Source organism: Pipra filicauda, unplaced genomic scaffold, assembly GCF_003945595.2.
Source record: "Pipra filicauda isolate LSUMZ 115617 unplaced genomic scaffold, ASM394559v2 scaffold22_size4397567_pilon, whole genome shotgun sequence".
NCBI classification, from domain to species: Eukaryota; Metazoa; Chordata; class Aves; order Passeriformes; family Pipridae; genus Pipra; species Pipra filicauda.
The window spans coordinates 876,562-895,490 of NW_024104343.1; the positions used below are offsets into that span (position 1 = coordinate 876,562).

At 36.8% G+C, this 18,929-nt stretch overlaps 1 protein-coding gene across 4 annotated transcripts in view; it reads right to left on the reverse strand.

Annotated features, from left to right (window-relative positions):
- Nucleotides 1-409: 409 nt before the first annotated feature.
- The window catches only part of TDRD3 (tudor domain containing 3), a 98,337-nt gene continuing 79,817 nt past the window's right edge, over nt 410-18,929 (reverse strand). For 3 of the 4 annotated variants that reach the window (XM_027750588.2, XM_039381542.1, XM_027750589.2), the window contains 2 exons: nt 5,209-5,345; nt 410-662 (listed from right to left, as the gene is read on the reverse strand). In XM_027750588.2, coding sequence (XP_027606389.2) covers nt 5,226-5,345 — 120 coding nt within the window. In that variant the 3' untranslated portion in view covers nt 410-662; nt 5,209-5,225. Of the gene's footprint in view, nt 665-5,208; nt 5,346-18,929 lie in introns of all 4 variants that reach the window. The other variant, XM_039381541.1, reaches the window with a different exon arrangement.

Below are 18,929 nucleotides of genomic sequence, written 5' to 3' on the forward strand. Positions count from 1 at the left end.
TCCTAAAAATAAAATGTTTACCTAAAATTATTTAGAAAAAGACTATTGAAACTGATGTTTTTCTTTTCTCCCCTTTGATCTTCTGGTCACAGATCATGAAAAACATAGTAGGCAAATATGTAATTTGGCCTTCAGCAACTTTGGAAAAAAAAAACCACAGAAAACCCAGTCAAAACCTATTCAGAATTTTACTGTACAATAATTAGCTGAAACTTTTTTAACACGTTTACTAATGTTAGCCAAAAATCTAAATTAAATGCCCAATCCTGTCATCTTTTGAGAAAATAGAAGTTTTAATTTTACTTTACTAGAAGCAATATTAGAATCAAAATCAGTTCAAAATTAATAAAAATCATGATACATTATTATGTTAACTAACAGTGGAGGCTCAGTAAAAAGAATACAAGGCAAAGAATAGAATAGTGCACTGTGGTTTTATTGATGGTAGCAATGACAATTTGCCTCTTTCATATGTAAAAAGTATTCAGCTTCATTTATCTAAGAACTTTAAAAAAGTCTCTTGTGGTGTCAGGTCCAAATTCCTTCTGCTCACACGAGCTTTCTTTGTTCCATCCTGCTGTCTGGAAAAAGCCAGAATTTCCTCTAGAAGTCTTCAGCAAGTTGGAACTGCCAGTGAATTTCCGCCGACTCCAAGAAAGTTTCTAAATGAAAAAAATAAAATACTTTAAATAAGGATAAAAAAAATAATAGCACTAAAGAAACCATCACCACCCCCCATTCCTGGGCTCTTTGTGCAACATACGCTTTATTGTTACTTCATTTTCTTCTTCCAAAAGACTGGATATATGCTTTTCAGTAATTACAGGCAGAAGTCTTTAGAAGAATAAATCAGAAGGCTACGCTTCAGTGCAATAAATATGATTGGTCTAGTACAAAGAATACTTTCTGGTAATGACTTCTCTCTCACAAAAACACAGTTTCTCCATTGTTAAGGACTTTGAGACAGATTTTATAGCAAGTGTGACAAAGTTAAAATTAATTCTATCAGAGAGCAAAGGAAGACCCAAGAAACACATAATGACCAAGCACTCACAGGTCCACACTCACAGGTTCTTTCAAGCTCCTCCAAAAGCTACAATCCTTCAAATCACTCATTTCTGATTACTTGTTCCTCTTCTTTTTCAGACTATCATGACATTCTATACAGAAAGTATAACATCAGGATGTATTTTTATTATTTTTAGATTCTAATTCTTATATCTTGACTCTCCAGGAGGAATACCTTATTTTACAGACCTGTTAAAGCCAGTATTTGAATCATACCCACATAAAATTCCTTCTGATAAAATTCTGAGTTAATGTTCTCCACCTCACACTGCTGGATATTAATAAAGGATAATTTATAGGTCAACTGCAACCACAGTGAGGTACTGACTACCCCATACTACTGTTATTTCACCTTAACATTCTACTCTATTCCTCTGTCCTCATAAAAATCACCAGGTCAAGACCTCCTGCAAGTCTGCAGCAATTGTTCTTAATACCCAAAGCTTTTAACACTGTGGCAAAAAACTCTTCAGAAGGCTAGAATCAGAATAGTTTGTGTTGGATGGGACCTCTAAAGGTCATCTAGTCAAACCTCCCTGTAATGACCATAGACATCTTTAGCTATACCAGGTTGCTCATAGTGCCTTCCAGCCTGACCCTGAAAGTTTCCAGAGATGGAGCATCCACCAACTCTCCGGGCAACCTGTTCCGGTGTTTCGCCACTCTCATCAAAACAATTTTCCGCCTTGAATCTAGTTTGAATTTACCCTCTTTTAGTTTAAAACCACCACCAATATCACAAAAGGCCCTACTACAAAGTCTGTCTCCATCTTTTTTATAATGCCCTTTTAAGTACCAAAATGCCACACTAAGGTCCCTCTGGAGACTTCTCTTCCCCAGACAGAATGGTCCCCTGGATACAAACTCCACTTTTAAAAAACATCTCAGATTTTTAAAAACTTAAACCTCTTCACACTTAAAATCTCATTACACTGTAGATGCTGATTTTTAAACTGATTTTTTGGTAATACTAACTCCAGACTTGCATGTGCAAATTCAACACCCAAATGAGTGTGCTGAACACTAATCCAGGAGGAAGAACAGCTTCACTGCTCCACCACTGCTAATAAATCCTCCCTGTCAAGTCAGGTAAGATTATACAGGTAGATCTAAGAGATTTGGGGTATAAGGTCATGCATCTACTGTGTGGACTTTATGCTTCATCTTTGATACATCTCTATCATACTCAATACAAATATGGCCAGCAAACTTCAGTTTTAGTATTGTCTAAGTTGCCTTTGAGAACAAGACATGTTGGAATTTTAAATGCTATGAACTACAACATTAAAATTCTACAGAATTTACCAATTTATAATATAAAATAATAATCATCAAGGGTTCTACATCTCTCTTCACAAAAAAGACATTAAGTTACTTTATATAATAGAGAGATACTCCCTTTCAGTAAGTAAAGGTGTCATTAATCAATGATCTGTTGAAGAGGTAAACATCCTTCAGAGGAAAATTGTGGTAAAATTACATCTTACTGGATCCCTTAAAACTTCCCTGATAAATCTGGTCTTCATTTAACAGGTTATCAAAAACTTGAAATAAGAACAGTATGCCATGCTTTTAAAGGCTCTAAGGAATAAAAAGGAGGCAAAACCCACGCAGAAACCCACTTCTAGGAACTGACATTCAATATTCCTGAACTTTTACATGTCAAGACATTAAAGCTACATTGGTGTTGTACAAGTCCAGGTAAGCTGAAAGCAACTTAGAAAAGGACTCTGTTTGATTTTTCTGCCCACATTTAAAATCAGGGAAAAACTGATTACATCAATCCCTTGTTTTTGGTGAAGCTCAGTAGAAGGGAAAGGCTGTAATGGCTTATTTTCTGTAGTAGGTAGGTTTTGATACCACATCTGCTGTCCACTTAGATCAGGATCCAATTAGAATCTTTAAAACACCTGCAAGGAACAACTACCTGTACCTTAGAAAGGCTGTTCCTTACTTGCCAACAATTCATTCACTTTTCTTGAGATACAGGAGTCACTATCACTCTCCCTGGTCCCTGACAGCTGACCAAAGCTTGTACAGTTTTCCAGATTTATACTGTAAAATTAGAGAAATACCAAAAACATTACCTAAAGACACAAAAAAATTCCCAGGTTTTGACTGCTGCGTACACTTGACACGTCTCATTCAACTGATCACACTGACACTCCTTGGAGCCAACTGTGCAAGTTAAAACTTTACTCAGTGCATATGTCAGATTAATTTCTGCAGAAACTATCTGTAGGGATAGGTACAATTTCGGAAGAATCTGTGACAAAAAGCTAGAACTCCATTTCACTTAGGAAGACTGTAAAATGCCTTCTCAAATGGGTTATATGTTTTTTGTTTTCCTTCCTTCTGCATTTCAGAGAAAGTTGCAGGGAGAAGCTGTGAGCAAGCTCTCTCTTTCCCTGCTATGCAGAGAGAGAACACGTTTGCAGATATGTACAATACCGGACCAGAGAGGGTGGGAGAGCAGAGAGACAAGATACAAAAAGCCTTGGAGAAAGTGGGGCATTGCCTTTTCCCCCTGGGGGCCCGGTGCATGCAGCATCGTTAAGAAGTGGTCCTTGTATCTGAAATAAACCCTTTTTTTAATCCTTCCACTGCCTTGCCATTCTTGGGAAGAATACCTGTGTATGTTTTACCTTACACTGTCTCTGACATGTTTATTGATATTGATGATACACTTACTTAAAATAGAAAATCAAATTATATAGGTAAAAATAGAATAATTTTCACCTTGGCAAGAGCCAGAAATAAAGTATGCTCTTACATTGCCAATACTGCCCCAAATGAAAAAATCATTTGAGCATATAATCAAAAAAGTACAATCATGTTATTGCACATCAGAAATATCAAAAGGTGCAGAGATAAGCAACACCTGTTAAGCCAACAGAATGTGGAGGACTGGAGCAAGGAAAAGAACAAAAGTAAAAATAAATTGGCTAGTAAGTAAAAAAAAAAAAAATCAGATTCAAGACAAAGAAACCTTGTAGATGTACATCAAGCAATATGTGGCTTACAAAAGCTTTCTTTATTCAAGATGCAATCCTTTGTAAATTAAGGATTTAGAAAATCAACAAGTAAAATGAAAGCAGTATAGTTTACGTGATTTGTTTAGTAAAATTACTGTAACTGCTTTATCTGGCTGCCCTTTTCAAATTTCTAAATGTATGTATCAGGTGTATTTTCTGAGGATGATATACAATCCCTTAATTTCTGGTAATTAATAAAGTATAGATGCAAGTATATCCTCAAGATTCAGAGTACGGTAAAAATTCTTTGGCCTTGTACCTCCCCATTCAATGGTGAACTCACAGATTTTATATTTTAGTGTTGCAAATTGTCCTTCTCATGCAAGTAAAACAACAGAAAGGACATTTATTCCCATGAATGGCTCATAAAAAGTAGAATATGGGATCTTGGACACAGATAGACAGTCCTGAGTTGAGCAAGGACTGCAGCTACTTATTTCAGAGAAGCAGTTGGTCCAGTGTATGTGAATGAGAGAATCTTGCTGCTGCTCTCAGGTGAAAAAGTATCAGGTAAAAACTTGCTGAGCTGACATGAGTCTTGACATAAAGCAAAACCAAAAAGCTATTTACTGAAATGTTTTTATTGCCTTCCCTCTTCCCACAGGTATATTAAGTTTCTTTCTAAACCACAAAATCCAGAGAAACAGATATCCTACTTCTATATACCCTGGTGGTCTAGCGGTTAGGATGCGGCGCTCTCACCGCCGCGGCCCGGGTTCGATTCCCGGTCAAGGGAAACTCCCCCGGGCAGATGGAGCTCATCAGCCCTGTAAGGCCATCCATCTAAGAGAAGGTCACTCTAAACAAACCTACGTCCTGAGGACCTCACTGCCACTGTCCAAGCTTGCTCGGCCCCGGCAGATGAACCTCAGGATTAAAGGGTGGGCTCAGTTCAGCGCACACTGTGTCTCACCTAAAAAATCCATTGCGCAGGCTCGAAGGGTAATGACCTTCCCAAATCTTCGCTCACGAAGGCTGGCCATACATACATACATACATACATACTAAATATACCAATATCCCTAAAAAAAAAGTAGAGAACAATCCAGACCTGCTTTTCTTGAAATCTAAACACATACATAAAATGCCAATATCTTATATTTACCTTTTTTTCCTTATTCATTAGTTTCTAGCTCTGGGGGGTTGATAAAATTGTTGAGTAGGTCGTGTGGACCGTCTTGGCTGACCATCACCTCCTCTGCGGAATTCTAGAGTTTGCTCATATGTTTCTTCTTCGTCCTCCTGCAGGTAAATAGCATTGTTTTAAATAGAAGAGCTGGGAAATGCATTATACGTGAGTTGTTATACGCATACACACATCCACTCATATATATACGTGTATGGATGAATCCATGCACACATAGCAACTGCTGCTTCTGTGCTGAGAACCACTTAATGAAATAAGTGAGATATGGGAGTCGGTTTTTCAAACCTAGGAAAGCTAACAAAAACAAGCTGGAGAATCTCAAAACTCAATCCCCCAGGGAAGCAGCAGAAGTTATTAAATATATGCGGGGGGGGGGGGGGAATCATACATATTAAAGAAAAATTATTTGCCAAGAGTCATCCAGGCAACAAACTCAAGAAGCAAAGTAACCCTGATAACCTGCCAGAGCAAGAGAAAGCTTTCAGGAGTTCACAAATGTGTGTGGAATGAAATAAAAGAATTAGGAAATGGAAATACAAGGAACAGCATCTGGCAACATGCATGCTAGAAACATAGATCTGAAACAGCAGATAAAAATCTATGATGCAGTAATAATGAAAAAAGTCTACAAGTGTAATGAACAATTTAGAGATGAATTTTCTATATGTTGCAATAATAAATATACCCCCCGAATAATGACAGGAGAGGTAATTACATATTTGCAATATTGCATTCACTCCTAGGTATCTCCACACCAGAAAGATATCGACAAATTACAAAGAATTCGGGGGGGGGGGGGGAAACAACCAACCAAAACACAAAAATAATCAAGATACTGGAGAATGACTTACAAAGGAATAATAAAATAACTACATATTTACTTTGGTCAAGAAATATTGAGTGGAAAAATATCCATCTGGTGGAATATTTGAAGGTGGTGCACATTTAAGACAGAGAAAAATTTTAAGAGCATAAGAGTTTATAACATAGAGAAACAGAAGAAAAAAAATACAGGTTGAAAAAAAAAAGTTCCTGAAAATGAGTATGATTGTCAAACAGTGCCTCAGAAAAACAGTTATATTTTCATATCTTTAATATCTTAACACTACACTGTAGCAGACACCAAGTCTAGTGGGAACATGCTGGAAGAAATTTGCTTTTGGGAAAAAGTACCGAGTATGTAACTCTTAATCCCTTTCATTCACATCATAGGAACATAGAGCAGCACAAAGCAAGAGCACTGAATGATTCATTAACAATTCCAACACCCAGCAACTGTCTGAGAGTGCAGCATGCCCATAACAGAATAAGCAAGTCAGAGCAGCAAAATATTTCACTCTAAGCGACAGAAAGGAAAATCCTACAGCCTAAGTTTCTTTCTGTTGCGAAAAGTCAGATCTTATGCAAGAAACCCCTCTTTCTGAATTAGCTTCAACATCAATAAACATGCATTTTTGAAATAACAGTTACAGACAACCACATTCCTCATGGTAAGGTCTCCTATTTACAGGGCATATCTGTGGTCAGAGCTATATTTCAAGATTAAGCCTTACTACAGAGAGTCTTTCTGTAGAAGAAAACAGATTTTCAACACAACTGAATACAGTATAAATGATTTATATCTTTTACTTTCACTGTAGCCAAAAGCTGAAAAGCACAATTCTGCCATAAGACTTAGTTTTCTCAGTGTACTTTTACCACTTGTAGCAATATCAATTCCCTCATATAAAGAAGTTCAGAGATACTGACTATCAAAAAAAAAAAAAAATCAATAGAGAAGTAGATGTCTAACACAAAGGTGCACATAGTTTGCAATATTACTAGCCCTAGTACAAACACTCAACTTAGTATTTCAGGTAATCTCCTGTCACTGGCAACGCAAGCCGCACTAGGATCAAAATGTTAAAAGGTAAGCTACATGACTGAAGTGGTCTAAACACCTTTAGCTCTTTCAGCATACTCTAAGAAACCTGAAGAGCTGAAAATAGTCTCTACTGCCAAAAGAAAGATGCAATTGCAAGCCTTCTTAAAATTCTATGTCAAAGCTTCAGTCGAACATAAGAGCACTCATTCTTCAAGAAAAAACGGGTGAACTTTCTTGTGCTCAGTATCTGGATTTCTTGAAAACTAAATGGCATATATACGTGACTGAAAATTTAGCAATGTATATTGGTGTTTTCAAGAGGCTGTAGCAAATCAAATATGAATCTTTTATTTGGACACTTGGTAGTCTTTGCTCAGAAAGCACAGAAATTAAATAGTGAAGTGTATTGCACCTCAGCTGTAACGGCCAATCTCTTTCTGAGGATTAGCATATCAGAGTAAATTTCTAGAGCAGCAAATCTTCATCAAATCTCAAATTTAATGTTGTGGATCCTTTGAGCTCAGTAAAATCAAATTAAAATGAGAATTTTCTAACACATTTCTATTTTAGTGTAGTTGTCTTCACACATAGAATGAAAAGCTTCAGATGCATGCATTCCAAATCAAGTATTTTTACTGCAATAGGCAAGAGTGAAATGTGAAATTACATTCACTTTCTTAAGGTTCTGAATAAAATGACAGTGACAAATGCAGGAAATTATAATAACAAATGAGTAACGGAACACCTTTCAACTTCATACTCAGTGGCTCCACGCACAGTTACAGACTGCCTTGTTGAAGTCTGCCATCTTCACGTCAGATGACACATTGTCATTTGTTTCTTGGGTCTTACCTATTCACATTTGATCCTAAATGAATCTAACATTCTCCAAAATAACAATTTGCCAAGTCGTATCTTTATTAAACATTTCTTGCTTTACAAGTAATTGAATTTCTTTTCTGTCACCATTTCTTAATCACTGACCCTCAATCCACCACTGCTGATATTTCACCCTCTATTGCCATTTCATTTCCACAGAATCAAAGAACGGGTAAGATTCGAAGGGACCATAGTGGATCATCTGGTCCAACCTCCTGCTCAAGCAGGGTCATCCTAGAGCAGGATAGCACAGGATTGTGTTCAGACAGTTCTTGAATATCTCCAGTGAGGGAGACTCTACAACCTCTCTGGGAAACCTGTTCTAGTGCATGGTCATCTGCATAGTAAGGTAGTTCTTCATATTCAGGTGGAACTTCCTGTGCAGCAGTTTCTGCCCATTGCATCTTGTCATACTGCTGGGCACCACCAAGAAGAGTCTGGCTCCATCCTCTTGGCACCCTCCCTTCAGATACTTATATATATTATTGAGATTCCACTCTCAGTCTTCTCTTCTCCATGTAAAACAGGCTCAGCCTATTCATCCTTATTTCTATTTTAAGGAAATTCCTTATTTCCCGAAAGAAACCCTTAATTCCATTTTAAGGATTTTTATCTCACTTTACTTGAAAATCTCTCCACCCCACACCAAAAACTGTCATCCCTCTTCTGGAACACCATCCACTTTTTGCACTTAGTATCTCTTATGTTCACTTCCTTGTTTTTTCTGTTCTTCAACCAAAACCTTCACCTGTCTACATTTCTTCCATTCTAACTGCATTCGGTTAGGTCACACATCTTGCTACCAACTCTACTTTTCCAGTCTTTCTTACTGCTTGCTTTCAATGCATCAGTTGCTTGTGACTCATTCTAAATTATTCTTATCCATATAAAATCTAGATTAATTTTATAAAGCAAAGGTGGCCACAAATCTCAGAGCATTTTCATTCTCCTTCTATTACCAGTAGAGGTTTTATATTAGTACACTGCTCCAAAAACTTATATATTTTATAATCTCCATACTTCAGCTTATTATTCATTACCTAATACTCTAGGATCCAGGACTCAGTATGCTAGTACTTAGACAATGCCCACCTAGGACTATGAACCCTGAGATCAAATGATAGCACTAATCATAACTGCAAAAGACAGCAAAAAATGGCAGATCCATTGGCAAAAGTAAGGAAAGGTTCCCAATGCAAACAATGAAATTCAAAAATAAATTTCTGCAGTAACAGGGTTAGACTGACATGAGAGGGTGGAGCGTGTCAGCATTCTTTAGGTATTTAAAAAAAGAGGGTGAACAGGGAAGTATAAGCCATTGGGAATTTCAGCTTCCACTCAATATTCTGCCATAAAAATCTGCAGTTACTTTTGATGTTTTTGTTCCATCTCATAGGACAGGCAAGAACTAAACAAGGGTGAAATTGGAATATATGCATACCTAGTGCTTTTATTTTGGACCCATATATTCTGAAGAGCTTGTACCACCACCACCACACTTGATCAGCTGAGTTTAGTGAATCCCACAAGTAACTTCAGTCCAGCCAAGTGACTACCAGCTTGCTTTCACATAAAAAATTCGATAGATTTCATAGTTGCAGAATATAGTTTTAAATCCAGCATCTAAAATACTTTAACAACCAATTTACTCCTAAAATTAACAATATTAGAGCAGAGTAAATGTATACTTCATTAAAAGTTTTCTTATTTCATTTCAACTGCAAGACCTCTTTCAGTGCATTCAAAAAAACTGTTTAGAAACTCTTCTTTTTAAACACAGACCTTGCAGTGAATACTTACTGTATAACTTCTGAGAACAACAAATAGCTGGATTACATTAAAGAGCCAGACAGAAGTTATGCATTGACAGAAAAGCTTTGCTGAATGCTGTGCTCACATATATTTAGGATGCAGTTGCAAGCCACAGCTGAGCAGCTCCTGCATTTTGCCACTTACAAACTAGTTACCTCTGTCTATTACTGCTTACAAATGGAAAATTCTGCTCCATTCACTGGGTCCTTCTATTAAGGTTTTTCAATTATAGCTCTCTGTGGGCTAATAAGAGATGAGCACTCAGGCCTGTGCAAGGAGGCATGAAGAAGCAGAGTGGGGCCAGAGACTGTGGGACAAAGAAGAGGCAGCAAGGCAAAGAAAGCAGAAGACATTTTCCACTTCAATAGTGTCAAACCACTGCTCCAGTTTAAGCTGTAGTTTTAACTTCACCCACACACTCAATGCATGGGGAGCTTGCTGGATTCAGTATAGAGTGTTGGCTTCCTTGCAAAGTGACCTTTACTTCCATGACCATTTCAAATTCTATTTCATAATCCAGATTTAGTGCCTCTTTGCATTGCCCACTATGCTGCCAACAGCAGCCTCCTGCTGTTAAAACACAAGTGATCTCTTTTTTGCTGGTTGAATTCCTTTCTTAAAATTTGCTTCTTTCACCTAATCATCCAGTGTTGATCTCCTTGAGTACTTTTTTCGGTTTTGCATTTTCTACTTACCCACGCTTGTATCAACTGAAAACAGATTGCAAGATATTCCAGATGTAACAAAAAACAAAAACAAAGAGAAAAACTATACTATGTCCATAATGAGAAATTCACAAGTCTTAGAAATCGCTAAATGTAATTATTTTATATGCAATATATTATATATCCTATATTTGCAAGGAAAAAAATAATTGGCTGAAGTGCCTACAGTATTTCCTTAAACTTTTACTTTATCTGGATTCTTTGTACTCCCAATAATTAAGAATGAAAAAGGATTTTGTAGGGGAGGAAAAAACAGTTTAAAGTTACACAATTTCAGAGTGGCTTTGGGCCATAATTTCAAAAATTACTATCAAATGAGGTGTAAAAATTCCAAGTAAAAGGGAAATTATGACTGAAATAGATTTTTCAAGGATCTTAACCAAGTACTGACCTTGTGACAGAAGCTTTTTGAGGTGTCTATTACAGAATTATTCAACATATTTGTTCTTGATCAATTTTCTTTGCAAGTTAGGTTTGTTACTTAAAATATCAGTTCCTTTCACAGAGTAATCTTCCAGAGTAATCTTCGTAAGCCTGAAGATGCTCACAATTCTATTTTTTTTTCCACAGTACACATCTATATTAGAGTGGGCCTGTGGGCATTCAAATTTCTGAGTTAAATTATGAATGAGAGGACCAAGGTTATACTACTAGACCTGTACACAGCTGATCCCTCACTGACATCAGATCATTAATATAAACTCATAGCCCTATTAATGCATTATCTTCTGTCTGTAAAGGATATGCAGGATAAAAAATTGTAAAGGATTTATAGGGTATACAAGTTCTTCTACTACTTGAAAATCATGATCCAATAAGCACCTCACTGCATATAGGACATTACAAGCATTAGATAATTAGTACAGGTACTATACAGATGCATATAAACTCGTATATGCTACATGTATAGTCCTCCATATGTAATTCTGCTTTAACTTTTACATCAAAACCATCAATAGCTTTGCTGAAGTTTTTAGGTTTAGCTTCATTACAGTAAACTATGTAAGACTGGTGATGGAAATGTCAAATGTTTTACAGCAACTTGTAGAAAATTTACTGCAAATTTAATTGTCCTTAAAGGGAAACAACTGATTTACTGTATATGGTACTGTATGATTTACTAAAAACATCTAAGACCGTGAACTGCAACTGCACAATTATTGTTTGTTGCCATTCTGTGTGCAGCCAGGATAATTCCTACCCACTTACAAAACTTTTTAATCTACTATACTAGTGACATCTTTCTCTCCTTTAATGTTTCTCAAATTCTATTAGATTTTGCTGTACTATACAAATAAAACCCTACAATGTATTTTCAAGCTCCGTACAAAGCCTTTTATGCAAGTCAGAAATTCAGTTCATTGCTTCCCTAATAGAGGAGCGCAGTCAATTTCAACAGTTACTGACAATTTGTTACAACAAACTTGCTGTAATGTCATTTAGAAAAATAATACAGAACAGTAAAACAATAAAACATATACCCATTGTTTCCCTTATTTATAATTAGAAAAAGGAAATGACCCTTATGAGGGTATGCCTTTTTCTCCACCGAACACACATGGGCCACAAGAAAATATCTTCCTAACTACGGTATGTAAAACTAGGTCACATGAAGCTGTACCATAACAACTGATGCTTTTGCATTTTCCAAATTTCAAGATGACCCTTCCTCGAGCAGTCTTTTATTTAGCATCTGAAGTAAATTTATGGTAATAAATATTTTCTGTTGACTTTCACTAACCAAACATCAAAAGTCAAATAATTTTACATTTTCTAGCCAGTTTTTGTAAAATTCTACAAAGCATTCTTCAGGACCAGCAATTTATCAATTAATGTCTTATTACACAGTAATTAGAGATACTAAATTTATAATAAAATTATTTGGTAATCCTAAAAAAAATTAACATACACTACTATTTTAATTAGAATTACCTCATTTTTCCTCTGCTGAAAATATAAAGCAGCTGAGCTTCAAAATCAGATAATTTTTAAATTATTCTGTTAAAACCATAACACATCCTGACTTTCAAGTGAAGCAATAATCATTAGATAGTAAGTGACAGAAAATCTGTAGATTCTTCAGAAAAAAAAATCAAGAAATGGAAAATAAATGGATGGGCATGGAAAATTATTCTGTACTTAATCTGTTCCAACTAAAAGCAACACAACAGTTAATGTGGAATCAGACGTTTCTTTGTACTTCGTTGTTTCAAGTGTGGAAAAAGTAATGAATTTTAAAAATTCCTTACAAATACATTTTTAAACCATTCAGACCATATCCATTTTATCAGTAAAACCTTCTTCACTGAGCAGTATCAATATCAAACTATAAATATTTAAAGGTTTATTCTCAAACAATTTCTAAAATAAAAGTGGATGCACTACAGTGAATTATTCTATAAAAATTAACACACAACCAATAGACACATAGGGTTTTCTCAATTCAGCAAGAAGAAAGCCATAAAGTGGAAGTGGAAATGTTTTGAACAGGATAGTAATACAGACTATCCTAAACATATAGCAAAAAAGAATATTTGCATAGACTTGGAAAAAATTCAGTTTCTTTGCACTAAGTGCACTTGTGAACCAAACTATACTCTTCCATGGAAGGGGGTGAGGGGGAAGTATTTGCTGTATCACTTATTTTTAGCATGTAAACAGAAAATCCTGCCAACAAAAATTTCAGAAAGAAAGGCATGCTATGAGAAATTATCTAATGCTTTCCTGATAGGGTACAAAATCACTACCAAAACCTAAACAGGGAAAAAGGGAGCTTTGGTGACATTTTAAGTGAAAAAGAAGGACGTGTGCATATCCTGACCCATGGCATGATTTGACATATGAATCCCCTAAGTCACACAGGGAGATGTATATTCAGTAAAAAAAAGCCTATGTGAATTTATTTGTGAATAACTGCACACACACACACAAAATATTAGGAAGTTAAACATGGCAATGGGTATTTCAGTAAATATGGAGAAAATTTTAAACAGATATATATCCCAACTCCGAAATAAAAACCAAAACAAAACTGCATACAGGTAGTGAAGACACAAAAATTTAAGGGAAACTGTCCATGAGACAACACAGTTCAGCCCCATAAAAGAGAGAGTATCTTAACTTGAAAATTAGGACCTCTACATTATTTATATCCCACATGCTTTACATTTTGAAATAAAATAGGTCGAATTGCACCTTTTAGTTAATAACCATGACTTAAAAAAAACCAACAAAAAAAAAACAACCGAGGGACCATGTCACCCTGCAAGTTCTGTAATAAGTTCAAAAAATGATCATGGGCAAAATATGCTTAAAAGCATTAGGAACCTTTTATACTGCTACAGGATAGAACAGTTGGTGGCTGATCACAGGTGGTGTTCCCCAGGGCTCAGTTCTGGGGTCAGTTCTGTTTAACATATTTATGAATGATCTGGACAAGGGGATCGAGTGCTCCATCAGTCACTTTGCAGATGACGCCAGGTTGGGAGGCAGCGTTAATATGCTGGAGGGTAGGAAGGCTCTGCAGATGGACAGTCTGGAACAATGGGCTGGGGTCAATTATATTAGGTTCAACAAGGTCAAGTGCTGTGTCCTGCACTTTGGCCACAACAACCCCATACAGCACTACAGGCTGGGAGAAGAGTGGCTGGAAAGCTGCCTGGCAGAAAAGGACCTGGGGATGCTGGTTGACAGCTGGTTGAACATGAGCCAGCAGTGTGCCCAGGCAGCCAAGAAAGCCAATGGCATCGTGGTTTGGATCAGAAATAATGTGGCCAGCAGGACCACGGCACTGATCATCTCCCTCTACTCAGCACTGGTGAGGCTGCACCTTGAATCCTGTGTTCAGTTTTGGGCCCCTCACTACAAGAAAGACGTTGAGGTGCTGGAGCGTGTCCAGAGAAGGGCAACGAAGCTGGTGAAGGGTCTGGAGCACAAGTCCTATGAGGAGCAGTTGAGGGAGCTGGGGTTGTTTAGCCCGGAGAAAAGGAGGGTCAGGGGAGACCTTATCACTCTACAACTACCAGAAAGAAGGTTGTAGCAATGTGGGGGTTGGTCCTCTCTCCTAAGTAACAAGCAATAGCACAAAAGGAAATGACCTCAAGTTGTTCCAGGGGAGGTTTAGATTGGATATTTAGAAAATGTCTTCATAGAAAGGGAGGCCAAGCCTTGGAGCAGGCTGTCCAGGTAAGGGGTTGAGTCACCATCCCTGAAAGGATTTAAAAGATGTGTAGGTGTGGCACTTAGTGATATGGTTTAGCAGTGGACTTGGCAGTGCTGGGTAAATGGTTTGACTGGGTGATCCTAAAGGTCTTTGCCAACTCAAACAATTCTATTATTCTAAATCTGTAATATCCAATCTTCAACAATTTTTATATCTACACAGAATGAGGTAATAAGTTAGGAACAAAGTAAAAAAAAAACAAAACAAAACACAAAATTTTCCATGTGTAAGAAGGTAAAAACACAGCATAATAACCTCTCTCCAGAACCAATTTACTCACAATTCACAGTACTTCCCACTTTGATATAGGGGGAAGTCCATTTCCAGGTTGAGTGATGAACCTTTGTTGAGTAGCTCCCTCCTTTAACTGGCCTGGACTTGTGGGAGATTCAGCTCTGTCACTAGGGACTAAACTTCTCTCCCCAGACAGTGATGAAACTCTAGGACTTACGATGCAATTTCCAACGGCTGGACCTTGAAACGCCCAGCAGCGAGGATTGCTGACACAACGTGATGTGTGTCCGACAGCAAAAGGAGGCTGATTATGTGCACAGGCAAAAGAAGCGAGACTGGAATGGGTCAAAAAGGATTGCAAGCAAGAAGGGAAACCTCACAAGTCTGCATCCAATAGCTTGAAAAAAATTTTACTTTCCATCCCAGCACTCAAGAATGCTCATCAGCAGAGCTACATTGAAACACCACTGCAGGAGCTCCGTCAGAAAAGGAACAAAGATTACTGCAATAGCTAAACACTACTGCTTTCATTTGCTTCTGTATGCCATTGGAAGTCCTATATGAGCAAATACAGTCTAGGGAGAGAACAAAAATGCCCAGATGAGAAAACAGATGAACGCCAGAAACAAATTCAAAAAGGAAACAGGATACTATTACATAACTATATAAACCTTTTCAGCAAAATACTTTATCATCATGAACCTATATGAAATAAGCTCTCAATATTTTCAGTAAGAAGTCAGAAATAACATTTCCAATTAAGTACTACAGAAAACAAAACAAAACACACACACACACACACCCCCGCATAAACAAACAAACCCCACTAAAAAAAACCCACACCATGATAAAAAGAAACGACCACCAATAAATGGGCTTCATAAGTGTGGGAGAATCTGAAACAATCTTTTTGAGCAATGAGATAGTCCCTGATATCCTCCTGCATAACAGCATGTCTCAAGTTATAAAGTTAGAAGATCCTATCATGTTTGATCTTCAACATGTGACATACAAAATAAATGCATAAAACATGGGAAAAACCACCCTCTATATAGCTATCACCTTTATTACTTTCTTATTAACCAGCTCTCACTCTTATTAGCGAAAAAGGCATTTCCTTTGGCAAAGAGCTCTTCAACACAAAAAACCAAAACCAAAACCAAACAAACAAAGAAAAAACCCCCACGAAAACCAAACCAACTCCCTCAATCTCCCAGTCTCAAAAAAAAACCCCGAAAGAATAATTCCCTATGCTCTAACACTTATGAGGAAATACAAATCACCTTTCTGAAAAAAAGTATGCCTTCAGAGTCAGCTTCTTCTTTTAGTTCTTACATTACAGAAGATTTCTTTTTTGCAGATATTATTACTGATAACACTTCCAGGTCATCAAACAAGGAAAAAAACCCTCAAGCATTCCAGATATTAACCATCCCTGTACAAGGAAACTTCAGTGCATTAAAGAATGCGTCTATTCAACATGCACTGTATACAGAAGGAGGAGTAAGATCTGGTATCATATACACATAGCCCACTACAGATTATATTTGTCAGAGGTTCTCTTCTGCAATACCAGCCAAGAGTATCATGTCTCTTGCCTAGAAAGCAACCAGTCAGGAATACTACACCAATTCCTCCAATTTCCTCTTTAATTAAAATCCTTTGAAATAACCAGTGAAATGTGGACAAACTCAGAACACTGAAAGGTGAAGGAAACAGGAAAACAGCAATGAGAAGAACAGTCCAGACATTTTTACACAACAAACTTCTTTTACTTACTCAACATATTCAATCCCAACACACGCAATACAGGGAAATCCAAGCATAAATACTTCAGAATTCTCAAAATGAGAATCTGAAGAACTTTTAATCACGTGAGAACAGGATCAAAAACAATACTAAACCCAGGTTAAGCTATGTTATCTCAAAATAAAACTGCAGTCACTTTAAACGAAGGTATTTAGTGAGAAACAGTATCTCTCAAAATAAACGAACTAAGGAGCCCACATGCAGCCCCGAATAATGATTCATCATTGTGTGCAATTACAATTAATAACAAGGGGCTGAGGGGACAAGCATAATGCTCCGAGTGTGCTGCTTTAACTGTCCCAACTATTTTCAATAACTATAAACTCCAAGAAGAATGTGTTCCTAATCCAACTTGTACAGCTGGTGATAATTTGCAATAGAATTTCATAGTCTGATGAATAAAAAAAGCTCAAATTGAAGACTCAAACATATTTTGCAATGCCTAACGATACAGACAGAAAATAGAAAACCAGTTTTATGCCCACTTAGTATAAATTATCTCCTCAACTGAAATATACCTGCTTTTAGTTTATGAAAAAGCAAAATGCAGTTCCTTAACCACCTTTCAATGTCACTTATAACATTTCTGCTAAGGGTTAGTAACTTTCAGAGTCAAATTGTGAACATGTCTATATTCCAACGTGAATACAACACGCTAGAGTTTGAAAAACTATGTAGTTTCTCACAGGATATAGGTGCTAAAGAAAAACACTAGCAGATTAACAGGATAAGTGGTTTCCACAATGTTTGTCTCTAAATAATGCCCCTCAAAAGAAGGCTGGGGAAATAAATAAATTACATAAAGAATTATCCTGACAGAACCTGAAGGTTAATTGTGTGTAGGGCATATACGATGATGCTCTGCAAAAGACATGATGGAATTTGAGGCAATATTTCCAGTAAGTACAAAAGGTCTCTGGTAAGGAAAAAAAAGTTTAAGATAGACTCCAAAAAGCAATTTTTCAGCCTGGCAGGACAGAGGCAACTGAAATCACAACATACTGATGAGATGAAAAATAAGGCACATCCCAACAAAATTATTGCATGTGTCTTATTTGCTTTTATAAAGCCAAATTATATCCTTTTGTGGAAACTAAGTTCACACTAATAATGTTTTAGATGGATTTCAATAAATATCCACCACCACTCAGGAAGATGAGCAGTCCAAAATACTCAGCCTTCATTAATTAATTGAGTCACTGAATTATTATGAACTGTAAAATTAATCGAGAGATTTTCCTAACATTAAAGAAGACAAAGAATTAAAGACATCAAGTTCTTCTCTGATGCAATATTCAGGGACATTTTTTCTACAGGAATCTTAGAACTGATCAAGTAGACTGTACCATTCTCTTTTAACAGTTTTGGTTTTAGTGTAGTCAGTGAGGACAGAAGCTAGATAAGAGACCCAACCAACACACATATGTCTACTGCACCTACTTAATTATTCAATGGGAAAGATTTCCTGCTTGACCCACAACACGAAAAGACCATAGTGTGGTGCCGAGGCCTTCAAGGCTTAAGAGTCATAAAGAAATGGCACCCAATCCTTCAAGGAGGTATTTGCCTGTCATAAATAAAGACACCGGAATAAGGTTTAAAACCTCCATAAAACATACAGGCAAAAGTCTTCCCCAGCTTAAAGAGGCAGCTGTAAGCCTTTGCCATTTAGCGGTTTTCAGTTGCTCTTTACATTGCTGGAGAGAGGTTCAAACACGTTCAGAAAACTCAGGGGAGTCTTCACTTACCTGAAACAGGGGACAGGTATAAGCAAGACCTGAATTATAGTTTTAAGGTAACTCGACACATGTAGAAGCTCTTAGAGCTCTGTGCAAGACACAAAGATATCGAATTTGAGCTCTCAAATGTCTGCCAGAATGAATTAACTGTAATCCAAGATCCTTTGCTGTTTTCTTTCCTCAGCTCATTCATTCCTGAAGGAATGAGTTGAGGAAAGCTGCCAAGTGGATTTTCAGTCTCCACTGAACAGAACAAATTACAGAAAAACTAGGAATATGTATAATACTTATGCCTTAAAAATAATTTTTGCTTTCTTACATCTTTATGCAGAAATACAGTGCAAGATACAGAAAGAGGAAACTAATCTAAACTACAAACTTCATAATTAGAATTT